We start from the raw sequence: 23,708 nt of genomic DNA on the forward strand, positions 1-23,708 counted from the left end.
GAACTATAGAGATTTGAATTGACTGACCGCCTCTTGAAATTACCAAGATCCTAAAATTGGCAGATTGTCCAGCCTAGAGGTGCGGTCAGTATTTACGATTCTCGTAAAATGAACGTTACAATTTTACATTTATTTATCATTACATAATAATTATAGAAAGAGCTTTTTTTTTTTCATTTTTTCATATGTAAAATGAACAATTGTCAAACACCCGCGAAGCAAAAGACACATTGGCTCAGAATGACGTCTTTTTTTTTTTAAAAGACGCAGCTGCAATTGTTGCAACATTTAAAATTATTTCTTTTTTTTTTTTGTATAAATACATTGTAAACGTAATTGGAGAAAAGAAAAGTCACAACGGGTGATCTATAGACTCCCCTATAATTCGATCATAAACCCCTTGACAGGCGACAATGTTGACATTTGGTTATTTTGACATCATGCTGTGATACTGTGATTTTGAATTCCACGCCTTAATATGCAACCCTTCGACAATTTTATATAACTTATCTTTTTATTTTTGATAAACTCTTTGAATCATTTAAAAATATTTTTAAATATTGAATAGGAATTTTTCTAAAATTATATATTTATATTATTTCGGCGCTTCTTTAAAATATCATGTCAAAAATAAAATAAAAAAAAAATACACACACTCACATATATTTTTTTGATAAATAAATTTAACTTAAGATATTGTTTAAATTTTTTTTTATTGCTGGTTGTAAATCAATATGAATTATTGTTATTTAAATGACTGTGAAATTAAAAGTTGGCACTATAACTGAGAAAAATGGTTGTTCATTTGATGGGTATCGTAACTGTCTTCTAGGTGCTAAATTAACTTCCCCTTGAAAATATAAGTAGAATAATTTTTTTTTTTTAAATTAGACTTGATTTTTTTTTTTTTAAATTAATTTATTTCAATGTATATATATATATATATTTTGATTTGATATTCATCAAACAATTTCCTTTGCTTTGTATAAATATTGAATGTCCATCGACAGGTCAAAAAATATAAGAAAATAAATAAATATTATAAAAGAAACTGAAGATTCTCACGAGATCGTGTTGAAGTCAATTTATGGCGTGACCACCCTCCAGCATTTTGACTTTGTTCATCTTCACGTGAAAAATAAAAAAAAGTGTATAAAAAAGTGCCAACAAATATTATACAATAAAAAAAATATATTTAGAAAAATTATTATTGACAATATGTGTCAATTGACAAATTGAATATGAAAAAAAAAAATTAAATTACTGATGATTGATCAGAGTCATTTTTAGCCAGAATGAATATTTTGATCAGGTATAAAATCAGTCACAAATTTAAATTCCAAGAAGGTGTAAAAAAGAACGATGCGTCAATGTTACGTTTCAATTTTCAACCCAAAAATGAATTGGGCATCAGGTAGTATGTATTGCCATCAAAAAAACCTTCGATATATTTTTTCCTTCACAACGCCATTTACACTTCCGAAACTCACACATTTTTATTTTTTTTTATTTTTCTCTTCTATTGTCCATGGTGCCCATTGACCCAAACGACTTCCCGTCACGCCACTCTGCTCATTCTCTAAAAAAAAAAAAAAAAGAAATCTATATTGAAAGTTTTCTCCAAATTCCCCCTGAAAAAAGAAAAAAATAAACGTATCATCCACATTATACGTACTTGAAATTGAAATGTTTTTTTATTTTTTATTTTTTTGGAATTTACAATTGACCGATATACGTAAATGCAGATGGTTTTCCACTCTGCTACAGATTCAGACAGGTATATGAATAGAAATTGTATAAAAAAAAATTGTAGAAAAAAAAGTGCGCACACGCTGGATGAGGATAAATATAAAAATTAAAAATAAAAAAAACTTCTTGACAGTTGGACAATGTTATTTGACGAGATCCTCTTATACACGCGAATTACACGGATCAGTATCCACCAATGGCTATCAATCACTTCCGTTTGGCCATTTAGCTGCGATTGATGCCTCAAACTGGACGTCACGTTGTCCAACAATTTTATTATTGTCACGGTTTATATATATATTTTTTATTTTTTTTTACTCTCTGTTTTTATTTCATTACATTGTAAAAATAAAATAATATAAATATGTCTTGACTTAAAAATATATGTGTTTTAATTATTCAAACATTTTAAAAATTACTTTTGAATTTGTAAAAAAAAATTAGCCATATAAATAGAAGTGGCTAAACTCTTTTATAAATTTTTAAAAATTTTTATATTTATTTAAATAATTTGTATTTTTATTATTATTTTAATTTTTGTATTTTTAAATTTGAAATTATATTCTCGCGCTTTTTAATTAATTCTCGCTCCTGCCACAATGATAACAGCGCTGCTGCTAATAATAATAATAATTGCGTAACGGTCATTTAGTATGGACGCTAATTAAGAGCAAAAAAAAGTCTCCTTCGTTTTTAATGTTTTTATAAATTTTATAAATATTAAAAGAGTGTTAAAGTATTATAATCTAAAGGTGTGAGTGGAGAAGATTATTTTGATATAAAAAAGTGTTGATAATCAAGATGAATACAAGTTTATTATATTTGAGCTTGTCATGGAATATTGTCGTGACCTTGGTACCTTCATAACAATATAATGTATGTATTGATATATATTTTTCATATTTATTTTAATTATAATTGTTCGCCTACTAATTATTGCTAATAATATTTGTTAAATATAGATGTATATTTTTATTACTAATTGATTATCAGTGTGATGTTGTTGAGCGTCCTTTGATGACTGACAACATCATCTGTGTTTTGTATCAGAAAAAAAAAATGAGTAATAAAATCACTAGGTGTTAGCTCTATTTATTAATTTAATTTTAATATTTGTTTATTTGTATTTTTATATAGGCATCATGGATGTCCTTTGTATTTCTTTGTAATGGTATTACTGATGGACCATTTGTTGGACATCTTGGATAAATATAACAGCAGTATTTTCCTTCATCACAGGTGAGTTGATAAAAAACAAAAATTAATTTATGCTTATTACTCATGATAATAATAAAAAAAACATTATCAACAGGAAGCTTGAGAACAGCATTGTCAAAAGATATTGTTAAAATGACAATATACATTGCTTGGGCAGTATGTGGATTGGAGTCATTTTATCACCACCACCACTGTCAATTGGTTTTGATGTGGAGCAACACAAGCTGAGGTGAGTGTTAAATAAATTTGATAATTCAAACTGCAGTTAAAATCACATCAGGATATCCAATTGGCAAACGTAGTTATTTCATCAATTAGTAATTTTAAAATTTTAAAACAATTTTTATATCGTTTGTAGTATTTATTGTTTTTATCTCTTGGCAACATTATTATTTTTTTTTATATCTTAATACGTGTTATGATGATTTAAAAATTTGGAGTATTGCCTGAGGTAAGGATAGCTTTGAATTAGTCGAAAAATTGGTTGATATTAAGATTGAATGGTGTTCGATGGTATAGGAATAATATATAAATTTGTATAAGGCAATATAGGAAGGATTTAGAAAGCAACAAGGGAAAATAAGCATTTACGTTGTGATGCTGCCGCCGGCAGAATCACCAGATTAGCCTCTTTCTCAATGCGATGAAGGTTGGCTATATCAATGTGAGAATACACCCTATTCTATATCCGCCTTCTCTCATAATGCTATTCAATTTTGACGTGATAGAAAAAAATATATATATTTCAAACAGAAAAGAACTTGGAAAAAAATAGCTGAAAGCCATCAGAATTATTATTCAAAGCAATATGATGCTTCTCGTTGTTATTTATTTATTTTTTTTTCAAGGTGGATCTCTTGATGTTTATATACAAATAATAATTTTTGTAATATTATGCGACAATTGAATTAAATACTCAATGAGAAATGAGATATGTTTGAAAACATATTTGATTTATTAAGGAAATTTTAATTTTCTAATTTTTACTATTAAAATTAAAAATAATAAAAAAATTATTTAAAAAATAATGACAAAATGTAAATACAAGATCAAAGAATACCGCTGTTGTTGTGTGAGTTGCATATCTTTGAATAAGATCGTCGATTTTTATCGTCTGTCAGCCGAAACGGATACTTTTTTTTTTTTTTTTTTTTCATCTTTTTCATTCATTATTTTGTTCGTTTTATTCGATCCAATTTTCGTCACCCGTGACCCTGAAATTATCCAAGCAGTCTTGTCATGCATCAATTGTTGCCTCCTTGATGCTCTTGATGTTACCCATGATATTTTTATTGTAATTGTTGCATTGGTATTGGGCGCCATGACACGAGTTGTCGCACTGTTTGAACACAATATATATATAACTTCAAATGATATATATTTTTTTAAAAAAATGTTAGTTTAGTAAAAAGAAAATCTGATGGATATTTTATACTATACTACTGAGTTGATTTTTTTTTAATTTAATTTTTATATTATATTGTTTTATTTCGATGGAAAAAACAGGAAAAATATATTTCGATTTTTTAAATATTTATTTCGATTTTTCAAACATTTATTTCGATTTTTTTTCGCGCATATAAAATAATTTAAAAATAGTAGGTCAAATTATTTATTTGTTTTTTTTTTTCTTTCGTTTTATTATTTCAAACTCTGTAGATGGTATTTTATTTTTATATATACATTGTGTTATTATCAAATTTGACAGGAAGCGATAAAAAAAAATTAAAAAAAAATGTGGTCTGTGGTTTTGCCTCCGCCAAACTTTTATCCCGGTTTCGATATTTCAAACGTCTACAAAATCATCTTCAGTCATATATTTTGTTACGTTTTTTTATTATTTAAATTTTATAAATTTAAAATATGATAAATAATATAAAATTGATTGTTGAGGAAATTAGTAGAAAATACAATTTTCGAAATTAAACAAAAATCAAATAATTTAAATGACATTTTATGACTAAACAGTGCTGAATTTTTATAACCCTTAAAATCAAAATTTATTTTTACCCTTTAATAAATATGTGTATATTTGAGTCAGACATCAAGTCGTTGACATATATACACCGGTGGTAAATGAACATAATCGGATTATCAGCGGGTATTATAACGTCCCTTCAATATATTTTCTTATTTGTGTACACAATGACCACCACGAAAACTTCCAAAAATTCGTATATAATATGGGAATGGTAAACATTTTATTTTCATCAAAGGGTTGGAGGATTTATTAAATCTCTATGTGAAAATATTTTAATAACATATACACACATATACAGCTATTAGAAAATTGGAAAAATTTAACGTTTTTCAAATGTCAAAATGAGTCCTGTATTTTTTTTAAATGTTAATTTAACATTTAGCTTAAATTTTCAAATATAATACTTGAAAAACTATTACAATAATCAAGTTTAAAAATTAAAAATGTCAAATTAATATTTAAAAAGCCCCTGATTTAATTTTTTAAATATTTATTTATAATTAACAAATTATTAATGTTAATTTTTTACTAAAATAACAATTTTTTTTTCTTTAATTTTTGATATTTTATTTTATTTTCTTCCTAAATATACTATTTATTTATCTATTCATATATTAACATAAATTTTTCTATACAATTTTTTTATTTTATCGAGCATGACATTTTTTTTTCTTCGATTTTTACGATATCACTCAACTTTTTTATTTTTCTGATAAAAATGGAAATTAATCGATGCACCCCTTTATTTTTCTCCCAATTCTTTTTCATGAGCGCAAAAAAAAAAAAAAAAGGAAAAGAAAAAAAAAAATTAAACGGGTGTGGCACATGTTGGAATGATGGGGTTAAAGAATCGTTGATTTTACCCCAAAATCGGTGTTTTGTATAGTTGACTCGTAAATCAAGGCCGTGAAATCAATTACCACTTATCCCACGTGTTCCAGATAAAAAAAATTCGCTTAAAAAAAAATAAATAAATAGAAAAATGATAATATAAATGAGAACAAAAGTATTGGACCTGCTGCTCAGTCCTTTTTTTGACAAATATATTAAACATTTTTTACCCTTTTTTTTATAAAACACATATGGTCAGTCTTGGGAAAAAAAATTCATACATTAAAATGACACGTCAATTAATTTTTTAACTAATTTTTTAAAAAAATATCTCATAATAATTGTTTAATGATTTCTCATCAATGTTAAACTATTATACACATGTATTTCAAATGAAGCAAAAAAAAAAGAAAAAATTTAAAAAGGGGACTACTGCAGGTAACTCTTTCAGGTCTTTGAAATGTTCGAGTTAAAAAAAAATCTCCCTTCTCGTTGATGGTAGTTCTGGACCCATCAGGGATCCTTTTAGGCTCCCCTCTGTCTTTTACTTGTGTCTGATTTTTCTGGGCCGTCGCCCCGGTCCAACTTACATCAGAGCCCTTTTATTTTGATTTATATATACAACGTTAACACGCTTTGACGTTAACTATTTTTGCCTGATCTTGTTCCCCTCTTCGTTTACATGTACGTGCCGGTGAATTAAATAAAAAATTTCAAAACCATTGAAATTATATTGTAAACTTAATGTTGTTAATTGGAATTTAAAAAAATTAAAAGAAATAGAAAATATTTTATTGGAATTTTCAAACATGAAATCATTGATTTTTAAATAGTAAAATTTTACAAAAATAAAATAGAAGGAAATACTTAGAATTTGTATTTTAACAATGAATTTTTGGGTGAAAAAATTATAGATATTTTTTTTTTAAATTGAAAATAACTTACCATTGATATTATTGAAATTTCCATGATGAATAAAAGATTGAATAATAAAGAAAAAAAATTATAAAGATAATAAAAATAAATAACCACGTAAGAAAAATAAAATTAAACATTTTTTTTTGATATTTTTTTTTCTACAAAGTAATTTATCAGTGTAAAATTTATATTTGAATTTTGTGTGTTTGTGCACCAACTTTAAAAATATCTACTTATCATACAGTTGCCAAAACTTGTTTGTTATTTTTGTTCATGATATTGTAAAATATGTTTTTTTGTTCTACTTTAATAATGCTTGTTTGAATGTTCGACTCATGATAACAACATGTTTTGATCATTCAACTTATTGACACTCATACATCATTAGTAAAATTTTTAAAATAAATCATTAATAATTTAGGTCAAAATTGAGAATAATATTTCAAATTATTATAATTTTTAAGAAAAAACAATTTAATTTAAATACTCTGATTTAAGGCATATACCATGTGATTTATATTTTAATTTAAAAAAATAAATATACCTTATGATCATTTAGGAGTATCTAAGATTACGAGCATAATTAGTCCACGAATTATCATCCATGTTAAGAGTAGTATAATTATTTATAATCCACCAATCTGGAGTATTCATATAAAATTTAAATGACCACGGTAAACCAAATGAACGATGCACCATTATCACCCAGTATCTTCCATAATATTGACGACCATTATCTTCCAACGTTTTAAAAATATCTGGATAAATACGAAATTTACAAATTTTTGTATTTATGTCATTTGGTAAATATTCAATTCCTGTTGAACATGGCTCATAATTTTCAATATCAATAGCAGGACCAAAATCTTTGCTTTCTGCTGTTTTCGAAATTTTTAAAGTTATTGATGTTATGTTATTATTTCCAGCACCTATGTCAGTTAAATGAGCATATATTGTAAAAGAGCTATTTGTAAATAATGTTAAATTACATTCCATTTTTGGCTCTATAAAAAAATATATATAATATAATTCACATGTGAATTTTAATAATGTATAGTTATATTGAGCTAGTTAACAAATGTTTTTTAACACTCACCAATAATTTCATTGCAATTTCCATAGTCCATTGAAATTAATAGCCATAACAGCAAAAAAAAATTAAACATTTTACTAATATTTTTGAGTGCATACACATGTATGTATTGGAAGAAAAATAAAATAAACTGATCGTTAAAATTAAGAAATTCGTTATATTTATACAAAATTTTCGTCGATTTAACATTTGGACTAGATAAAACACTAATGACGCGAAAGTGTATTAATGAGTTGGATAATTAAAACACCTTATCATCGAAAATGTTTTTTTTTTTTTTTATTTTTAACTATGATATAGAAATGATTTTTATCTAAATTAATTTTTTTTTCTACAAATTATAGTAATTTCGATAATTATTTAAAAAATATTTCGATTTGTTATAATTTCTATCATAAACATATTGAAAATATATAAAAAATCTTAGAAAAAAATTAAATGATAAATTTTTAAAAAATTATTTTAATTTTAAAAAGAGGGTAGTTTAATGTTACTATTATGATTATTATTTAAATTGTATGCGAATTGATTTAGTCGTGGAATTTTGAGAACGCAGGCGCTTATATTCAGCCATTTTGGATTGGTCACCATGACAACAATGTCAGAGGATGTACAGACAATTTTTTACTATTCACTTTATCGATCCAACTTAACACACAACAATAAAAAGCTCACTGTATATATCGCTCTAAGAAAATACTTGAGCTTTATTGACATTTCAATTTAGCAAAAAAGAGAAAAACTTTCGTACATATATTTCTTCTTACTCGAAATATACCAACGTCCATATCGGCCTGAATCACAGGTTCTCGTTCGATTACCTATGCTAAGCAGGGCTAATCACGGTTAGCACTTGTATAGATGACCGCTTGGGAACACCAAACCAGTATATAAAATATTTTAAAATAAAACTTAGTTGTAAACAAAAAACCGTTGATCTTAAATTGTAATTTGATCAAATATGTGAGTCAGCTCAAAAGATCACAAAACATTATTTTTAAAATTTTTTTATATTCAATATATATAATTATTAAATAAAAATAAAATAAATTTAAAAAGAAGGTGTGATTAAGAGTACAATATTAAAACAGGGATCAATGACAAGTGATGACGTTGAAAGGGGTGAAAAAAAGTGTCAATAACACAAAAGAGCATTCGAAATAAAAATATATATGTATATATATTGTAACATTTAAAGCCCATTGGACAAATGCATTTTTCCCATCTTATAATCCGACTGTCGCGTTGGGTCTCATTCGGCTTACAGGCGTTAAAGGGTTTTTATATTTTTTTTTTTATTTCCCCATCTCTCTCGCTATTTTTTTTTTTTTTTACTTTTCTCGTATTGTATATGCTGTAATTTACTGTCTGCAAACAGTCAGGGCGTAGATGTTAAACATGTGCAAACACATTTCAAAGCAACGGATTATAGAAAATAAAAAAAAAATTGCATGCGTGAGAATATTGTTATGAATGTTTAAATATTTTTGACTAAAATTAAGGAAACAATATGATAAAATAGCTATATGTTCAAATGAATTGATAACGTTTGTTATGAGAAAATAATTTCTTCTTTTTTTTTATGTCGTATTTTTTATTATTGAGATGTCAATGTCCCGCTGGTGTAATTAAACGTCCACTGGATAAACTTGATCGCGTGAAGAAAAAAGAACAGGAAAAGAGTACATATATATGGTGTACTGATGTATCAGCAAAAGAGAGTCGCGTGTTGCTCTGTATGTGCAGCCAACTCCCTCATGATCATAGTCGTGATCCCCTGGTGATGCTGGCAATTACCGAAGGCTTAGTGCAAACGTACTACGACAACTCGCAGAGTATACACTCGGTGTTATACGTTGGTACATATATTTCAATTCCCCTTTTTTTTTACAATATTTATGAATACACATCTTGAGCACGTGGCACAATGCACCTTATATATATTCATGTTCACGTACACACTTGGAAAATGTCTATAAAATAATTTAACAATTTTCAAATGCCAAAAAAAATCTAGTATTTTTTTAAAAATATTAATTCAATATTTATAGCCCAAATTTTTGAATTAAATAATTGAAAAATTGTTAATTAATAATTAACATTAAAAAAAATAAATATCAATTTAGTATTTAATATTTTTTTTACATTTTTAATTTACAAATTTTATTTACATTAAAAATTTTGGTGAATAATTTTTTAAATGTAAAATTAGGAATATTTTTTTACAAATAGTATAGTTAAATATATAAAAATGAATATAGTCTCTAATTTAAATGTAAAAAAAAACCTGCAGTCCCTTTAAAGATGAAAAGAACTGGTTACGATGAGAGTTCATTCTGAATTGTTGGCACAATATTTGTTGATCCTTTGTTGAATTGTTGCGGGGGCGAGAGTCCATACTAGAATATATATATAAACATGAAAATAAAATAATAAAAACTATTGTAATGTAATACGTGATATGTTACCCCAATGTTTAACTGATCCCATTCAATTGAAAGTACAATTCTTGTTTTACGTTGATGATGAATTGACAGAACCAGTCATTAGTAGTAAAATCGAGCGCAAGGTACACATTGAGGAATTTTATTTGACGTATTATATATATAAACTATATTGAACTATACAGATTGATGCTTTAATTTTCATTTCTTTTATTCATATAAATATACCCAAAGTCATTGTAATTTTTATTTTTTTTATCAGTCAATTGAAAAAATTATTACTTTGAAAAATTAAAAAAAAAGAAAACCACCTGTTTTATTTAAATAATTATTAAATAATAATAATTTTCATGTTTATATAATTAAAAAAAACGAAAAAGGATAAAAAAAATATGGTATTTTTATTTTTTATTCATAGATTTTATACTCGACCCCTTATTTTTAGTGAAATAATATTGTAAAAATTGTGAACAAACGTTGATCCATTGATGGCTTATCTTGGGTTTTATCCCCGGCTTATCCCAATCATTTATGCCTGAATCGTCATCTCAATATTGTACTGGTGCCAATTACGTCAAATCAATGTCAGCAATACAATGAACAAGTATTTTCAAATATATTCACATGCAATATAAATATATTGATCCCAAATTTTGTTGAGTATAAAAAATATATTGTCGATTTACAAATGTCTCAATTTTCAAATATATAAATTAAAATTAAATTGAAAAGTGTCTTTTCGTCATCTACATAATAAAATAATATTTTTTTAATAATTTATAATTATCTCTTTAATTAAAAATAAACTTTATATTTTTCTTGATCGTATTTTCGTTATAATTCTCTGATAGATTTAATGATTGCTTTTAAAAAAAAATTTGGAAAATTATCTGAGCCTTACAAATCATTTTTATTTACAAATTATAAATAAAATATTTAAAAAAACATAGGCCTTTTTGTTGATAAGATAATGACATATCAATATATTGAATATCTATATAAAAAATAAAAAAGGTTACATTGAATAAATATACGATTTAAAAATAAGGGATAAAATTAAAACGTCACGTTGACATGCTGACAATGATTTGCATATCACGTTGAATATTAAGATTTGCATAATGATCATTGGTAAAGTGGATTAAATGTAATGGATAGTGTTATCTTTGATCCCTGTTTAACTATTTAAATTCAATATGATTTTCGAGATAACAAAGTCAGTCGGTGTGAAATAAAACAGCCTGTTTATTTTTTTTTTCCATTCAATTTTTATTTACAAATAAAAATAAAAAGTAAGTGTTGCCTTTTAAAGTTTTGACTTTATTTATTTCTAATAATATAAATTTCAAGTTAAAGATATTTTTATTTTTCACAAATTTTATAAGGCTTCAAATGGATTAATTGTGTATGTCTTTTGAGAGGATTTACCGAGTGCTTTTCCTACTAATGCGATCATCAAATACTCGAGTTATATCGAGCCTTGAGGGCATCATCTGTTCACATGGGAGTATCAACACCTGATTACATCAAAATATATAAATCAGAAAATTCAATATATATAAAAAGGTAAATAAAATTATAAATTATTATTTTTATTTTTTTTTTTTGCTTTATAGTAGTGTCAAAAAATTAATGATAAAATCGATATTGAGGTTTCTCGGGCCTTCACATTTCAATGTATAATCTGACAAAAAATTATAATCATAATTTCACAGTTTTTTTATATGCGTATATACTTATGTGTATATATATTGGGAATAGGGATAAAATCTGCATCTGCATGAGGCTCAAAGAGAAGGGGGTGAGAGCGTTAAATTTAAATAAATGCCGGCAAAGAACAAGCCCGTTTGCCGGATACGCTACGTTAGGTAACATGCTAATCATCAGTCTAACATGATTTTACCCTGTTTTATATGTAGTCATACATTACATGCCACTGTCTAGTTATTATTTCACTTTTTTGCATAAGTGATAAATCATTTTTTTTTTTTATTTCACTCATCGTCATCTTCCAATGACAATTCATTATTCAAAATTGGTTTTTATTCTTTTTTTTTTGCTGCAAGTGCATGCAACAACTTGTTTCGCATATTATATTTCAATTATAGAAAAAAAAAATAAATGTAAATTGATAATTTACATTTTTTAAATGTCAAAATATAGGTCTAGTTTTTTTTTATTTCTAAATTTTAATTTAGCTAAAATTTTTAAATTTATAACTTGAAAAATGTCAATTTATTTAAAATTTTTTTTACATTTTAAATTATCAATTTAAGTTTTAATTTTCTATTGAAATTTTAACAATATTTTTCTATTTTTTACGTGTTAATTGCAAAATTAAATGCAAAAAAATTTTGAGAATATTAAATTAACATTTTTTATTTGTATATTTTCAAAACAATAAGTGCAATTCGTGATTATTTTGTTTTTTTAAAAAAAAACAATAATAAAATTTGACGGTTAAAATTTTCAAGTTATACTTTTTAAAACTTGCCGTTCGAGTATCGAGTCACGCCCGACTCGTGCAATCGACTGGAAGACTGTCCTAATGTCACCTGGCTTCACAACATGTATACTCATCGTGTTCCACATATATATCACCATTGGGTTTCATCACTCGACACCCTTAAAAAAATGCTACATTGAACATCAAGGGTTACCATCTATACTCTATAAAAAAGCAAAATAAAATTGACAAAAAGAATAGAAAAAAAAAAAAGGGTTTGATAAAAATGCAAGACTTGTAATATTGTGTTTCCATAATTGTCAATTCGTTCCTCTGCATTAAATATGCTTTTTTTTTTTTACTTTTTCCACCAGACATACTTGAATGAATCCACCAAAAATTATCTTCCAAATGAATAATCACGTGATTTATATATTTTTCAAAAAAACACTGTCATTATTTTCAACTCTTTTTTATTTTTTTTCTCACAGATGTTAATTTTTTTTAAATTAATTAAAAATTTAATTAATTGTTAAAAAAACACCCTCAATTTAAATTTCAAGAAAAATTGAAATAAAAAAATTTTTAACAATAAAAATACTATAAATCATGATGATGATAAATACGCACGTGTTTCCTCTCATATTGGTCTAAACGAAAACTATTAACACTCGGATATCGTGCATGTATTACACTGTAACACCATAGGTCTCATAAATATATCCAAAAGGGGCACATTCGTATTTAAAAAAAAAAAAAATAAAAAAAAAAAAATCAGGGGGTTGTGCATATATATACATATCGTTTCTCCACCTTCTACAAAGATAATCTGATTTTTTGCATATGCTAACATTCTCAACGCTCGCACCAATAAATAATAATAAATAATATTAAATAAAATTTGCTAAAAAAATATTATAAATATTTAAAAAATTATATATATAAAATCAAGGAATTTATTTAATATAAAAATTATTTAAGGGTACATGAATATGTGATATTTAAACTCTTAAATTGAAATTGAAATAAAAGAAATACTCAGGCAAGTTGACCCTATGTTAAAGGGGCTCACATCTGGGCTGTTTTATTAATTCACTCCCTTGATATGTTATATATACATGATGCATGCTGTTGGGGTGGGTGGTCTCTGTTTATTACCTAATTGCTAAAGATCTTCTGTTCATCGTCAATCTCCCCTTAAATTCTATTTTTTTTTCTTTTTTTAACTACGACCCCTCTTTTTTTGTAAAAACAGGTGAACAATAAACTTGTTAAATAAATTATTGAAAAAAAATTCCAATGACGAATATATAAATAATTATAACCGAGTTAATATTTGCACATCAACCCCTATTTTGTCATTTGTTACTCAAATTTTTTCAATTAAATTGTACAGTGAAATGTCATTTATAAAATTAGTAATTGCAATTTATTTTTATTTTTTTTTCTATTATTTAGATGTAGGCTATTTAAAATCATGTCAAATTAATTTAACATTAGTATTTTTTAAATTTAATTTAAGTGTTTTTTGACACAAAAATTCAATATTTTTAATAAAAAATATTCAGACAATGTAGAGAGAAATTGTGTTAGTAAAAAGGTGATGAACTGATGATATTGATCATTTAATTATTGCATTAAAAAATATACAACTAGACCCGCATGTTTACATTTCATAATTTTTTTTTAAAATGTAAAATCAAAGATTCAAGTTTCAACACAGTGAATGATGTGAATGATGTGTATACACTTATTACTCATAGTCAATGATTCTTTGGGGTGTTTATAAGAGCAACAAAAAAATGAGAAAAAAAAAAAAAAAGACATGTTCCCTATGTCCCGTTGAGTCGTGTATACCCAACACATGCTAAAACACGTTTCACAGTTGACCGCTTCTGTTCAATTTTATATAATATATATTGAAATAAATCTAGTGGATATACAACCAGTACAGGTCATCATACTCATCTCAAATTATAATTCAAAAAAAAAATAAAAACATACCCCTCATACACAAAATTAACAATTAAATTTTAGCTTTTAAATAAAACAAAAAAAAATAAAAATACGCATATCTTCTCGTGAGGGTTTAAGCCGATAAAGCCTCTAAAGCTAAATTTAATTTTTTCTCGACAGTAATGTATTAAAATGTCAAAATATCATCAACGATGTTGACTACTTACATCACCAAACACACACGTTCAATTTTTACCAAACAAATAACATTTACAAATTCAAAAAAAAAAATAGAAAAAACAAATTTGATATTTATTTTTTTATTTTTTCCCCAACTAAGATATTTTTCATTATTAGATTCTTCATTTGAAATTTATGTTGTTACATATGACATGTATATATTTAGCAATATGTACCTTAGTTAAAACGTGACCCACTTGAAAATAAAATAGAAAAAAAAAATCAGTAATATACAATCGCTCCAGGACATGAACATTTGAACATTATGACATCGTTTGTATATATCGAAGGGTGACTGTGTTAACTAAACTATAAAAGTCATCAATTATATTATTGGAAAATAAATCGAAGGCAGATGCGACATGAGTATCAACAGTAGCAAGAGGCTAGGGGGTGGAAAGGGAGCACAACGGGTGATCAAGAGAAAATTTTTTTTTTCACCTTACCTTTTATATTACAATACATACCTATTTTCTATTTTTTTTTTTTTTCTAAAATATACACAAATGATACAAAAGAACACAACATCGCATAAATTATTTTTTTTTTTTTCTATTCATATTGTAAATTATTTTAACAATTATCAAATATTTTAACAAGATAGCTCATTAATTTTTTATTTGTTATTTTTTTAAATAACGAAATATTATTTCGTGGGAATATAAATTTATTGGATGATGATAAAAATTGTGAGTGTCGGCTCTTGTTTTACTCCTTAGTCAAGTTAATATTGTAAGGCTTCTTATAAGAATTCCTTTCATATACTATCATCTTACCAAACCGGGATGTTCTGTGAACTTAATTATATTCCTTAAAAAAAAAAATACATATATAATAAATGTAAAAAAAATGGGGATGGCTAAAATTGTCATTGCTTTTGAAGATTAAAGGTGAAATAAATAATACAATTGATATTTAATTGATATAATTTATTTTTATTTACTCGACTAGTTTTATTTTAAAATAGTTTTTATTATTCACGAGTAATCTATGGGATTTTAAATTTATTTGTCTTTATAATTGCTAAAGAAATCTCTTGAAACAATACAAGGGGAATATTGACAATATTAAAATTTAGCCAAGGGTGGTAGTTTACAATTTTATCCCTTGAATTGTAAATTTCTACGGTTCAACACCCAAGTAAATATAATGTGTATAAAGAAAATAAAAGATTCCCCTCTTCCAATTGATTCGTCAACAAATGTAAATGTTGAATTGTAAAAAAAGAAAAAAAATAAATAAAAAGAATATTACGTGATTCTATTGTGAAAAAAAAATTTATATAAACAGGATACACAAATTTTCATGTGTCACAACAGATATATAAGTCATTCAATATTATTATTATTTATTTTTTTTATTTTTTATAATCAATGATGATAATTCAAAAGGTGAAGAAAATTCGGGACAATAGTTACCAGTAAAATGTATATCAATAGTTGTCCCGCCTCGAGAAACTTCAGTAAATGTTAAAGAAAAATCCTCGTGATTAATGGATTAAATATATTTTTCATTGTTGAATTTTTTATTTTTTTCTTTAATATAAAAACGATGGAATATCTGGAATTTGAGTATGTCATGAAAACCAGGTATTATCAAGTAGTTGTACAATAAAAAACATGAAGAATTGAAATATATTTAGGATACATTCCCTGGTGACAAGAATCAATGTAACACAGTTAGAAAAAAAAATTTAACATTTTTCAAATGTCAAAATGGGTATAGTATTTTTTTTTCAATGTTCCTTTAACATTTAGCTAAAATATACTTGAAAAATTAGTACAATAATCGAGATTTAAAAAGGAATTTCAAGTCAGTATTTAAAATTTTTAATTAACAAATTTTAAATGTCAATTTTCTATCGAAATTTAAAGAAGATTTTATTTTTTTTTAATTAAAATCATTTGTTAATTAAATAATTGAATAAAAAAAATTATTTAAATATTAAATTGACATTAATTTCATTTGTATTTTTATTTTAAATATTTATTTTTGTGTTAAATAAAATTTCGAAATATTAGAGCAATTTCTAGCCCCTTTTTTTTTCTATGTAGAAATTTAATTTTTTAATTTGTTAAACAATTAATTGGATAATAAATAATACACATTTTTTTTTATATATATGTATAGTCATACATGAAATGATATATTTTAATTAATAAACGCTTTACAAATATTTACAGTATAAATAACAAAAGTGTCTATTTTAAAGACTCTCAAACTGATAGTAATCAGTAAAAAAGAAAAAAAAAAAAAAACGCTTAAAAATAATTTTATACATAATATATATAAATGACAAAAATGATTTTTAAATTAATGATTATTTAAAGAAAAAATAAAATAAAAAAAAAGATATGTTGATGGGTCATTTTGTGAGTCACACATCTGATTCACAATGTCACGTAATTGCCGTCGGATTGTGCAAGATAAATTCTTGGAATTTTAAATCAAGTCAATCCTCATTATGAATAAAATAAATAAATATTATTTTGCAAAATAATCCATCAACAATATCTACTATTTATAATTTTTCTTGAATTTAAAAAATTAATTAACATATTATTATTTAAAATGAAAATATACAATTTTTTTTTTTCGTTTTTTTTTTTTTTTTTGCGTTACGATAATTATGTTTTGAACACGTAAAAATATTTTTGAGATGCGCATATATATGTTTAAATGAATTTGAATTTCTACTCAATTAATTTAATTAATTTTTTAAAATTATTATCTTATTATATAAAGTTATTATAAATGGAAGTGACTATGCTGTATGATGATTATACATTCAAGGATGCTTATCGTTTCTATATCAATATTTAATATGTTTTCGTTATTAATTTCGTTTTTTTTTTTTTTTTGGCTAATAGAATGCATGCAACACAAGTGTTACTTGCATTGAAATTTAAATAAATATTGTTTAATTTTTAGTAAGCACGTAGTCTGACCTCCATTTCTGGATCTTGACGATGACCAGAAAGATGATGTTCAACTGAAGGCACATTACCAGTACCAGTAACATGATGACCAAGATGATGATGAGACAAATGATGATGATTATGATGAGGTTGTTGAGCTGCTGCATTTCTATATGCTCTTTGTTTTTCTTCAAATTGACGTATACGTTCATTATAACGACTCAATTGATTACGTAATTGTGCATCTTCTTGGGCAGCAGCATCTTCATCAAATTCCAAACAACCAACACCATCAAGACGTTCAAGATCCAACCAGCCACGCCACCTCACACAAACACCATTCATTATCAAATGAGATCTCAAGTGGACCTTTAAAAAAAATCATAAATAAAATTTAAATAAGTATTTTTTAATATATTTTTTAAAATCTTATATTTTATTTACACTTGTTCAATATATATATTTTTTTTTTACAGGTTTTAACATAGTTTAAAATACAATAAAAGAGAAAAAAAATAAATTTTAAAATACTACTTCAACATCAGAAGAGTAATTTTTATCCGTGGGCGGCTTTTTTTGCCTTCCAATCTGGATAATCGTCTACTGGAAATGAGAAGTATTTTACTGATGTTTTTTTGCTTTTTTATTTTATTTTTTTTATTTGACTGAAGTGGAAGATATTATCCGCTCAAAATTGAAACATGATGAGCAAATTGCTTTTGTTGAATAGATTTTTTTCTCATTTTTTTTTACCGTCCAGACAATGAGACTTTTTATTTATATCAAAAACGACAAAATACATTTTTATAATATAAAATCTCATTATTTTTTATTTATAAATTTCAAAGCCAGCTGTTTAAGCGTTAGAAAAAAAAAAATATTATTATTTTATTTTTTATTCATGTTGAAATAATCACGGCAAGAGGCCCACAACGGGACACATTAATTCGGGCAATAATTGCACCAACTGGGTGGCATCAAACAAAAATATTAACAAAAAAAAAAAATTATACAAATACACGCGGGAATTTATCGATACAATTTGATTGTCTTCCAAAAAAAACCAATCTACAATTTTTATAAAAAATGATATAATAATTTTTTTTTTTTGTCAATTAGTCAGGGTAAAAATTTACAAGATAATTAATTGATTTTATTGTCTAACATTCGAAGGGTGTATTTAACCCTTTAACACATTCTCACGACGAAAAATGGGTTTAAAAAAATAAGTCATATATAGAACAAAAAAAAAAAAAAAATATTAAGTAAAAAAATAAATAAAAATTGTTATAGAAAAAAAAAAAAGAAATATTTATTTGAAGGTTTTTTTTTTGATGGGCGTGACCCATTATCATGGAATAATGCGAGACGATATTTAAACTGTAACTCGTTTTGTACACAACCCTTTGATGCCTTATTTGCATTTGTGTAACAAAAAAAAAAAAGCTTAAATTTATATATGAAACAAAATGATCATAGAGAGAGGGGTTGAAGGTTTTTTGAATTTATTAATAAAGGGTAGATATATTTCGTTTGTTAAATATTTAAAAAAATTTATTTCGATTGATAAAAATATATATGGGAAATGTTATTTAAGATATTTATGAAAAAGAAATATATTTTATATAAACGGAAGTGTAGAGTGCTATCAGTGATTTATCAGGATTTTTGTTGTTTCAATTTGTTATCGGGAGGAAAAAAAATAACAGAAGCCAGACGCTTTTGTTTCGAGTGGGCTGAACCCGGCGCCTTTTTTTTTTTTATTTTTGCCAAGTCCGGTCTTACATTGGGACGACTCTGAACTACTAGGACATTTGTCATCTCGTGTTTTCGGTTAAATTTGCCCCTCATCATCCAGAGGAAGCTGACACGCATATAAAAAAAAAAATTAATAGAAATAAATAACATACGGTCAGTGAAAAAAAGAGCGAGAGCAATGGCAGTATGGATTTTCGTTGTTTTTTTATTGTTTCGATTTTTGTTTAACCGTTTTTTTCGAGTAACAATTTGAAACTTTATTTGTTTTTTAGCTGATTGATTCCGACGGTTTTTTTTTTAATAACTAGAAATAAAAATTACTTGATAATAAAATTTAAAAATAGTTTTAGCTGAGATATAATGTATTTTTAAAAATGCTCAATTAAAAGAAAGAGGGCAGATTGAGTATTTGATAATATGGCATGATCCAATTGAAAGGCAAATGAAGAGAAATGAAATAAAAAAAAGGGGACTGGCTTTATCAAAATTTCGATCTGTCGTAATTAATCGCCACGGGGCATCGCGACAATGCCCAGCACGTGTCTTCATTTTTTTTCTTTCTTTTTATCTAAAATTTTTAAAACAATGCCGATGACAGACGTATTATATATGCAAAAGGTTAAATATATATACGTAATACAAGTACACTAAAATTCTACGTGTGTGCTCGGTAAAACTACTTCACATCCCAATTATATATATTTTTTTCTAAACTAAACGTGTGTGCTCGGTAAAACTACTTCACATCCCAATTATATATATTTTTTTCTAAACTAACATACTGACGTATTTTTATTTTTTTTATTTTCGAAAATGATACGTGGCGCGTGTTGACATCAGGATTTTTTTTTTCTTCATCACTCTTGAAAATATCCCAGACACGAGCCAATATCCTGTGACATTTTCTATTGGTCTCAGACAATTTATGACTTTCTAAATATCCAAAAAAAAATAAAATAAAATAAAACAATTTTAAAGTAGTCCCGTAAATTATTTTAAAATCATCATTGCTATAGACATTAATTTATATTTTTTTCTATAATTTAATCTCATTATTTTTTTATGGATAAAAATTTCGATTAGTTATGGAAACAAAGTCAATAAAAATAGACAAATAGTTTTTATAAAAAAAATAAATTAAAAGTTAACTGTATTCTTTATATAAAACTGCGAAATTTCGCGATACAAAATGGCGACTTTTAAGAGTATCGATCGTAGTAAAGGGTCAATGCTGAGTGCGCAATTAGGATGCGCCATCAGGCACTTTGACCGGATGTCCTCAAAAGACCCCCCCTTGAATAAAAAGAAAAAAAATTTAAAGAAGAATAAAATGAGAAAAAAAAAAAAGATCGTAAAACTCTATAACGATTTCCGTTGCATCGTATATATATTTGTATGGTCGGCACTTTATGTCTCGTTTTTCTAGAACATTTATCCTGTGCTTTTACGAAAGTAAACGTGCTTGGATGAAGGTATAATTCGTGGAAATTTATATTCTATCTCTCTTGAGAATTTTTATAAAATGTAAAAGTATGGTCAGTTGGCTAACATCTAGTTGGCCAAGTTATAAAAACGAATCCGTCGGTCCCCTGCAGCGAGGGTAAACCACCGGTGCTACGCCTAATGGGAACATGGCACCATCAGATATTATATTCAACAAGGGATATCCAGAATTGTAACATAAATTGAATAGTTTTATATGTGTATACTAAAATGACTTTATCTATTGTTGTCATAAAATATATTTAGCCAATTAGAGATTCAACAAAATTATTTGACTTTTATTTGTAAAACTTGTTTGTATAATAATTTGTTTGGACAATATTTATAACGTCATTTTATTTGCTAAACAATTTTTGGAGTAATTTAAAATATACGGAAAATGGAAAAATTATATTAAGTTTTAAATTACCTTTCCGTGTTCTTTGTCAAAGTCACATTGACTTGGCTCATTTGAGTAATTTCCAGCGGCGGGACCAAATGTTAATTGAAGATTTGTTCCCATTGCAGCAAATGCAATTTCAGTATGACCCTCTCGACATCCATTTTGAAAACGACCCTGTCTTTCTTCCAAGGGTCGATCTCTGTAACCAGTGTATCTTACCTGCAAAAAAAATTTATAAATTAATTTATCGCAATTGCTTGTAATCTAGAGAAAAAATTACAAATTAAATTTATTTTTTGGAGCAATAAATTTTATTCTAAATTGATCGCAAGATTAACAATAAATTCTAGTCGGATTTAGTAGTAATAAAATGAAAAAATCATAGAAATAAATTTGTCATCAAAAAAATATAAATCAAACAAACAATTATAAAAATTATTTAGAATAGCTTTTTTTTAAACTGTTTGTTTACTAAATTATATAAAAAAAAAATTTTGTTATTTACCTCGCATTCACGACTCAAGCGTCTAAATAATTCATCACTTTCAAATTTAGCTTTTTGATCGGGTACAACACGGGGCATCTTGAAGACAAATCTTGGTCTTGGTTGTTCATAAAGGGCCATACCATCGAAGGGAATCATACCAAGGTTACCAGGGCCCCCTGCATGCTCACCCATCGTGTGCATCATTTTATTTTTTTTATTTTTTTCTCAGAGAAGATAGAAAAACTTTCACTAAATTTTCACTTTTCTTTTTTTTATTTACCACCAACTGTCTTTGTCCTTTTTTTATTTTTATTTTTCAATTTAACACTTGTTCAAAATTATTTAACACAAGTTTATTTTTTTTTTAAATTTAATTCAACATTAATCACAAATTAATAATATTGATTTATTTAATTTTTTAACACTAATTAATTGTAAATTGGAAGTATTATTTTTTAATGATTTTCTTTTCACAATAATTAGTTTCTGCGGTTTGAAAAAAGAGTCACACAGAGAGACACACTCAACCGCACACTTCGACGTCTCAGTGGAGACTAAATTGAACTGTGCTCCAAAAATTTATCCGATCCCAGCAGCATTCCATGTCCATAAACCACGCCCTCCTGGTGAGGTGACGCCTCCCCCCACTTGGAGAAAAAAAACATTACCCCACCTTGAAACTCATCTCATCAGGGATGCTGGATTGCGTATCCATTAAACTCCAAACTGGAGACAAATAATAGTGTAAATTTTTTTTCTTTTGACTGGTCAAAAACATGCATGACTAGTATAACAATGTCTATTTTACTGTTTTTTTTATTTTATTTAAAAAAGAAAACTTTGCAAATAAAGAGTATAGATTTTTACGACCACTTGAAGGTGCAAAATCAACCGAAATTAGGGAAATTGTTGGTCACCCACAGAGTTTAAGGTTTTTCAAATTGTCTAGAAACATAAATCAGGCAATAAAATATCTTCAAGGATGTTACAGGTTTTAGTTTAACAATAGAAATGAAAAAAAAAAAAGGTAACAGTCAAGAGAAGAGAATAAAAAAAAACTTGTAAATGACTTTTTTTTTTATTTTTCGTGAATTGTTACACTAGAAATTGTTAGAAAAAAAAAATAATAATAAAATAACTTGAGAAAATTGTCGTGTGATTTTGAGGATAGCCAAAAAAAAAAAAAGGGTTTAATTGTCATTTTATTGGTGAAAAATTTTGATAAATTTTGAATAAATTGAGTATAATATTTTATTAGGTAAATTAAAAAAAAGATACTAAAATTATTTGCTCGTTTTTTTCAAGACAATTGCCTTAAGCTAATTAAAAAATAGCCTTGAATTATTTATATTTATTGTTGCACAAATAATGACAATTTATTTATCTATTTATTTTTAAATAGTCTTTGTTTATAAACTAGAGTTTAAAGTGACCTTGCGTTATTTTTTATGATATTTTTAAAAAGTTTATTAATTAAATATAAAGACTAAAGCTTTTTAAAATATATAATTCATTTATATTATTGTCAATTGAATTGAAGCTTATTTTTAATATAAAAAAAAATATCAGTTGAATATACTGTGAATCGGATTGGTCGAAATGAGACAACCTCTCGAAATAAAAAGTATCATATTGGGGTCGTCCTTATTCATTACCCACCCCATATAAAATGTGCATGTTTTATAACACTGAGCATATAAAAACGGAGCATCAATTTACCCCAGGGGAAAAAAAAAGCAAGCACTATGCCCTTCTGTGAGTTTATGTATACACAAACATTCATC

At 25.8% G+C, this 23,708-nt stretch overlaps 2 protein-coding genes across 2 annotated transcripts; both read right to left on the minus strand.

The window, feature by feature from the left end:
- Positions 1–7,252: 7,252 nt before the first annotated feature.
- On the minus strand, positions 7,253–7,904 carry LOC122851044. Its single transcript, XM_044150093.1, has 2 exons — positions 7,794–7,904; positions 7,253–7,701 (listed from the first exon to the last, which is right to left on the minus strand). The coding sequence occupies exons 1-2, from the start codon at positions 7,861–7,863 to the stop codon at positions 7,253–7,255; spliced, it is 519 nt and encodes a 172-aa protein (XP_044006028.1). The 5' UTR covers positions 7,864–7,904.
- A 9,808-nt stretch (positions 7,905–17,712) lies between these two features.
- Positions 17,713–22,503, minus strand: LOC122852824 (protein big brother-like). The gene is made up of 3 exons (XM_044152899.1): positions 21,943–22,503; positions 21,465–21,656; positions 17,713–18,163 (listed from the first exon to the last, which is right to left on the minus strand). The coding sequence occupies exons 1-3, from the start codon at positions 22,126–22,128 to the stop codon at positions 17,804–17,806; spliced, it is 738 nt and encodes a 245-aa protein (XP_044008834.1). The 5' UTR covers positions 22,129–22,503; the 3' UTR covers positions 17,713–17,803.
- Positions 22,504–23,708: the final 1,205 nt, after the last annotated feature.

This window comes from Aphidius gifuensis, linkage group LG3 (genome assembly GCF_014905175.1).
Source record: "Aphidius gifuensis isolate YNYX2018 linkage group LG3, ASM1490517v1, whole genome shotgun sequence".
In the NCBI taxonomy this organism is placed as follows: domain Eukaryota; kingdom Metazoa; phylum Arthropoda; class Insecta; order Hymenoptera; family Braconidae; genus Aphidius; species Aphidius gifuensis.

Excerpts from the sequence above, each read along its gene's own strand:
- LOC122851044 (XM_044150093.1), bottom strand. The coding sequence starts at position 7,863 with ATGTTTAATTTTTTTTTGCTGTTATGGCTATTAATTTCAATGGACTAT. Across the intron at positions 7,702-7,793 it reads AAATTGCAATGAAATTATTG|AGCCAAAAATGGAATGTAAT; the intron begins GTGAGTGTTAAA and ends ATTTTTTTATAG.
- LOC122852824 (XM_044152899.1), bottom strand. The coding sequence starts at position 22,128 with ATGATGCACACGATGGGTGAGCATGCAGGGGGCCCTGGTAACCTTGGT. Across the intron at positions 21,657-21,942 it reads GCTTGAGTCGTGAATGCGAG|GTAAGATACACTGGTTACAG; the intron begins GTAAATAACAAA and ends TTTTTTTTGCAG. Across the intron at positions 18,164-21,464 it reads TTGACAAAGAACACGGAAAG|GTCCACTTGAGATCTCATTT; the intron begins GTAATTTAAAAC and ends TTTTTTTTAAAG.